The sequence below is a fragment of the Dinoponera quadriceps genome, unplaced genomic scaffold (genome assembly GCF_001313825.1).
Source record: "Dinoponera quadriceps isolate SergipeBrazil2010 unplaced genomic scaffold, ASM131382v1 scaffold6118, whole genome shotgun sequence".
In the NCBI taxonomy this organism is placed as follows: domain Eukaryota; kingdom Metazoa; phylum Arthropoda; class Insecta; order Hymenoptera; family Formicidae; genus Dinoponera; species Dinoponera quadriceps.
In genome coordinates, this window is record NW_014562572.1 from 1,173,200 (window position 1) to 1,179,619 (window position 6,420).

Below are 6,420 nucleotides of genomic sequence, written 5' to 3' on the forward strand. Positions count from 1 at the left end.
CAACTTTTGTAGCGTAAGCTATATGTATGAACGATAAGATAGGAAAGAAAAAAAAAAAATGATCACGACGGGTGGTTTAGGAACCAGCTCGTTTAGATTCGTGTCTAATCGTGAGCGAATGCCGTTTACTTCATTCACAAGTGGAAGTTTTCTGTTGGGGGATTATGGATGTTTGATATAATCGAAATTGTAACAATCATTAAGGAAAAATAGGATGTGTGAGCGAAGTTGGCTTCTCCTGGCAAGAAATCCCCTTCCTCGACATCCTATTTAATTCTGACTTTTTACCATTCGTCCGGTAGTCCTTTTGTAACGTTTAGTAGCTCAACGTGGATGTTTGGTAGAAATTGAATAGGATCACAGACCTGGCTTCCTCTATCGATGCTTCCTCTATTGCTAAATAATTAAAGTCTCCGCGCTATGGTATCGGTAGTTTCGAAACTAATCAAGCTGAAGTCCTTTGATTAGATTATTTATCGGGCCTGCCGGTTACTTCCGGTTCATGCACGTCGGCCAAAATTTTCGCGTTGGACAGTGCATGAGATACGGTAATCGATCTACGATATCAGGTAATTATAATTTAACGACAAGTTCTGTCGTTAAATAATCCAACGATGTTTCGGAAATGCGCTCCTTCGACGAAAATCGCGATATACAAATGCCGAGACGGCGATAGTTTCCAAACGTCGGAGGATCAAAGAAGAGTCGACAGAGAAACGGCAATATTGAAATTATGTATGTGTATATTTTGTACCAGATCGTCATTTGTACATCAAGTTCTCGCATGTTAGTCAAACACTCGCGGAACACTCGAGCCGATTTGAGTGACTCGTCGTTTTCTAATTGCTAATCGACGCTTTAAGAAGTTCAAGAAATAAGCAGGAGGCCGGCATCTCTTGCACTATTTTATCCTCTTTTTTTCTCTCTTTTTTCTAATTTTTTCCAATACGGTCTCATTTCAAAGGACAGAGAAACTTAATCTTTACCTTAAAGGTAAGTTTCATTCATCGTCTACTATGTGAAATGGGCCTCCAATGATAAACTGAAGAAGAATAACGCTATTTATATAAGGTCGAGTATCGGTGAACATGTTCACCGCTTACTTTCCGATTTTTTACGATAAAAACTTTCTATCCAAGAGATATTATGCACAGCTTCATATCCTGATTTTTATGGACGTCTTTTTACGCATACGGTGATGTTGAGAGATACGTGGCACGAATATTATACACGAACTTATCGCTAAGTGAAACAGTTTTCTCCTTTCTATCCTGTACGTGCCATGATCGTGATCGTACGATACGTAATCTTCATGTTCTCTCTTTTATTTTGCATTTTTAATAAAAAAAATGTTTCAAAAACTTGTGCTATCATTTATAAACTTTAAATACCTGTAAGTGGATAACCGTCTCGAATTGGATTTATGTTTATAGAACATTTTCCACTTCAATTTACGTTTGAAACATGCTCCTTAAGTTTATACATATTATATGTCACGTAATCCTGTATATATGTAAGATATATTGGTGTTGAAACCGAACAAAAGATCCGGCAAAATCCACGGTTAACGCATTTACAATGTGAGAGAAAATGAACGTTACATATCTGCGACACACACATATTACAAAATTCATAAGTTTCATATAGATTATGAGTTAATTCTCGAAATAATCGTGAGTGATTTCATTCGCTAGTCTGAAATTGGTGTTTACATATTGTTCCCCTAAGTCCCTGCGCACTTAGCGGACTCAATATACGCTACGAGATTGCACATCTAACGTCTCTAATGGAAATCCTATACATCCTTTTTTTTTTCTTTCACAGCCAAGTTGTGAAAATATAATCTCCGGAAATTAATGTTAGTATCATCATTGTAATTCGCTTACCCAACTGGATATGGTTTCATGTTGACCCATTCCCAAAAGAAAAGATTGCATATTTCGAAAACCCCGGTAGAATATATCTAATTCTAACGCGTCGTCTCGCAAGTATTGGATAACCGTTTTGCAAGTCTAACGATGTACTATGTACAAAGTACATAATTATATATATATGTAAAATTATCGACGAGTGTATTCTTATGTACAATTCGATGAAAACGGAAATTGCACGAAAATGCGTTTGTTCAGATTCGATATTTGACGAGATATTTGAGTCACGTACACTTCGAGAAGTAAAACGCGCATGTGGAATAGAATATATACAAGGAAGTTTGTACTTTTTATTAGTACACCAACCGAGCCTCCTAGCAGCGCTCTCGGTCTCTCCCTCTCTCTCTCTCTCTCTCTCTCTCGACGTCGCAATTTCCATTTTCTTTATTGTGTAAGGCATTCTTCTCAGAACGCGCATTCTGTGCTGTGTCACTGTTATATATTCTTCTCATCGGTATCTGCCACTAGTTCGACCACTGGACCAGCATCGTCCTTCTCTGCCGTGGCTCTAGGAGCACTGTCACTGTTGCTGCTCGTATTTTCCTCCATTGAGTCTTGATTGAAGCAAATATCGCCGATTTCTAAATCTACCGAACTATCGGCCTTCGATGTTTTACTAACGTTTATAGTGTCCTCTCCGAAGGTTGTGTCCACGGAAGAATTCATTTTCGACTCCTCACTATCTTGTGAGTCGTTCAAATTAACATCCCTTGGTAAGTGAAATCCTTTGCTCTCGGATTTCTCTGTGGAATCGTTGTCCACCAATTCGAGATTGGCTGACGATTCAGTCTGAAGCATTTGATCATTGTCTGTATCTTCTGAATCATTTAACTTTTTCATTAGATCTTCCCAAGGATCTTTTAAGCAGAATGGTATGTCCACGAATTCTGATATGCTCACTCGCCTGTGTGCTGCTTTGTCACCCTGAAATTATAAACATCAGACTCTCATCATGTATAAATGCTGAGAGTTAACATAAAATATTTATATATAATATTTTTCATCAAGGAGATGCCAAAACCAACTTGATAAGTATTGTTTGATGTTACACGTCGGCACGTAATTATTTCTTGAACTAGCGAATACTTTTGAGGTAAGTAAATTTGATGAAAGACATCTGTAAGTACCTTCTTTTGGTTATAAAACTTCTTGAAAGGTTGCTTGTAAGGAGAGAACAAACTATTACTCGATCTTGAGGGAGTGTAATAGTTATTTCTGTAATTACATCTTGCGTTGGGGTTGCTGGGATTGTTCGATCTTGGTGGACCGTAACTATTTCTGTAATTGCTCCCTCTGCTATCTGGACTAGAATTATTGCGTCCCCCTCTGGGACTATGCCATTTACCGTTGTTCTTCTTGTACTGTGTCATCGGCGTGCTCATGTTCAAGGGAATGAAATCATCCCCGCAAATCTGCTGCATTCCATCGTTCGCAGGAAGACACTGGTAACCACCGTTCCTCATTGGCTCATAACCTCTCTTGTTGGCATTATCGTTCGAATTCCAATTGTACGGCGTGTGTCTCCGGCGACTCGGGCCGCTCGGAGTGCTCAACGGTGATCTCTTCATTTCTGCGATTAACACGTGATAATTATCACACAGCGGGTGAATATAATTCACAACTATTTACAAGTGCGCACAATCTCGTAAACAGAGCGAAAGACTGAAGATAGGTGACCGACGTATCGATGTTTGATTCCTCTCTCTTATCAGTTAAAAAGTTCACATTCTCGTTGATATTTCCAAATTTCTCACTATTTCAGCACTATTTGGAAATAAAAAGATCGTCCGACTCGCCGTGGAGTCGTAATTTGGAAAATAAAGAACTTTCTGATTTGCCATTGACTCGTACCACTCGTATTATTCAGTTGGTAAGACGCGGCTGACTTATCGTTGAGTTGTACTTCGATTCTTCATCGAGGACAGTGGCGACTCGTAGTGAAGACTTTGGAACTAATAAAAAATACTGGGTCAAATTATAACGGGCCATTTAGCCCAGACATAAGTCTATTTAGCCGAGAACCACTTGAGTTCAATGAGCCTTTCATCTTGACATCACTAGATGGCGCCACTGAGGCTGTTAGTCGTTTTCACAGATCTGGCGGCTAGGCTGTGGCTTTGAAACGTAGTTACAAAATCTCCTGCTGTCGCCATCATTTCTGTCGAATCGAGGTCGTAGCACGACTCAATAAGCGGACCTCTCAAGCTATGCAGTCTCAATACTGAATTAGGCGACCCTTTTCTTATTTTCAACTACAGATTCAACGACAGATCAAATGACTTTTTACTCCTCAAACAGTGCTACACGCCAGATCAGAGGTATTTTTAAATATGGCTCAACGTCGAACACATACATCAAAATTACAATTTAAAATTACATTATGCTAGTAGGGTTTTAAAATAAAATTTATTGACATTTGTAAAATATACAGAAATGTGTATGATAAATCCTATCAATATATATGTATTATACATATTAATAAGATATATAATATGATAATAAAAAGTAATTGTCATAATTTATTCAGTAGATTTTCAAACAAAACTGAAAAAAATGTCGTAGGTATAGAAGATACTATTACATCTATTGAAAAACATGTTATAATTTTATATTACCTGATTAACCCTGATATAATTTGTTCTGTACGTGAGTATCAAATACATGTTAGAAAAAACATGCAATGAATTACAAATAACATCTATAGATAATTTTCGAATATCCCATACGCGCGATAAATATCAACACTACAACATTTTGTTAATCTGTTTGTTTATCTATTCTTAAGAATAGATTTCATGTAAACAAAATCAAGATAATCCTTTCTAAAGATACAAAACAAAATCGAGAAGTCGGCAAAATAGATGCGTGACAAATGTCCAGCTCTAATTTCACAATAAAATATTCTTAATCAACAAATATAAAACTGTTAATGTCAATGTTAATGTCACTAATGTCTATTGGATCTTACGTTTAAATTTATAATCACATTATATTATGGTAATGCCAAACTTAAATAATTATTAATCAATATGAATTATTGCCTCTTCTGTTTTTTTTTTATACATCTTTAACATCATCCGAGACCGAGCCAGGAGAACGAGCGGCACTGATTTCTCACCAGATTCATCGATCGTTTCGCTAGACTCCGGAGACCCAGAGGAAACTCGGTGAAACAGAGTGACCCAAAAGTGGAGTCATCACTCTGTTAACCGTCCACGTAAGTCACTGATTTTACTACTTTCAAATTTCCCTATATAGATATCTATCGTGGACGTAACAAAAGCTATTTATCCGTCGAGTTTTGGAATATAACCCCGATACCTGTATCAGACTACGGATTGGGGATTGAGATTGAATTGAATTTGGTTAATCAGTGTAAAGTTAACTAAACTCAAGTTTAGTGAAATTTAGTGTATTCTACACTGATTGGCAAAATTTCAATTCAATCTCCAATCCACAGCCTGATACAGGCATGAGGATTTGATAATATTTCTAACAATCGTTCTGATTGATTACCCCTATTATATATATTATTTGTACTATATTTTTTTTTAATTTACCACTTCCACCCTAAATGAAAAAGCACCCCAAATTATTGTTTCCCTTCGCCTTCGCACCATCATTGTTTCACTTCGCCTTTAAGGTAGCAGAAGTGTGGTTCGCGGCAGCATGATTTTAAGGTTATAAAGAAAGAATTCTGAGTAAATTTTATTAAAATGGTCCGTAAAAAGATAGATAATCGCATACGAGTTTTAATAGAAAATGGCGTTGTTATGGGACACAGAACAATGTTTGTTGTCATCGGTGAAAAGGCAAGAGATCAAGTAAGTATCTCATTGAATCTTCTAAATTGCACGTGTGAAATGTTACACCTGGAAAACATGCCTGCGAAGTATTAAAAATATCCAGTCGTTTATGCCGTTATTATTTATATATTAGTTGTAAAAAAGTTTGTACGTAATATAAGGACGATAAAAGCCGAATTAAAGAACAAAACTTGATAACAGTGTATAGACAAGTACATTATAATAACAACATAGTAATAGCATTTCGAATATGTGGTCGTCTTCAGTCGCACGTATAGAACACAATATAAATGACACAATATAACTTAATACCTTTGTAGTTTGGTTTTTATTGTGTCATATATGTCTTTGTCCCTTCATTGTAATCTTAGGACCTTTGATTATTTATTTATAAAAAATATCTTCTCAGGTGGTATTGTTGCATCATATGTTATCCAAGACTGTAGTAAAGTCTAGGCCTTCTGTGCTGTGGTGCTATAGGAAAGATCTAGGTTTTAGCAGCCATAGGAAGAAACGCATGAAGACTTTACAAAAAAAGATTAAGTCGGGTAAATTAGATGTTAACGAAGATGACCCATTTGAACTCTTTGTTGTTTCAACCAATATTCGTTATTGTTACTATAATGAAACACATAAAATATTAGGTAACACATATGGCATGTGTATATTACAGGTATGTATTT

The 6,420-nt window shown here is 36.5% G+C and overlaps 2 protein-coding genes across 3 annotated transcripts; one reads left to right on the plus strand and one right to left on the minus strand.

Moving 5' to 3' along the window:
* Nucleotides 1–725: 725 nt before the first annotated feature.
* Nucleotides 726–3,794, minus strand: LOC106751137. 2 transcript variants are annotated; one of them, XM_014631945.1, is made up of 3 exons: nt 3,571–3,794; nt 3,059–3,501; nt 726–2,855 (listed from the first exon to the last, which is right to left on the minus strand). In XM_014631945.1, the coding sequence occupies exons 2-3, from the start codon at nt 3,497–3,499 to the stop codon at nt 2,367–2,369; spliced, it is 930 nt and encodes a 309-aa protein (XP_014487431.1). In that variant the 5' UTR covers nt 3,500–3,501; nt 3,571–3,794; the 3' UTR covers nt 726–2,366. The 2 variants fall into 2 exon arrangements, with proteins under 2 accessions (XP_014487431.1, XP_014487430.1); XM_014631944.1 differs by having other exon boundaries at nt 3,059–3,794.
* A 1,576-nt stretch (nt 3,795–5,370) lies between these two features.
* LOC106751123 (N-acetyltransferase 10-like) lies at nt 5,371–6,410 on the plus strand (the record flags this gene model as incomplete). The annotated part of the gene is made up of 2 exons (XM_014631912.1): nt 5,371–5,755; nt 6,147–6,410. Coding segments are annotated over exons 1-2 (372 nt in total), but the record flags the coding sequence as incomplete, so codon positions are not given.
* Nucleotides 6,411–6,420: the final 10 nt, after the last annotated feature.

What these genes read in the sequence shown, in the direction of transcription:
- LOC106751137 (XM_014631945.1), bottom strand. Translation starts at nt 3,499, where the DNA reads ATGAAGAGATCACCGTTGAGCACTCCGAGCGGCCCGAGTCGCCGGAGA. An exon ending in AGTTTTATAACCAAAAGAAG is followed by an intron (nt 2,856 to 3,058) that starts GTACTTACAGAT and finishes TTATAATTTCAG; the next exon opens with GGTGACAAAGCAGCACACAG.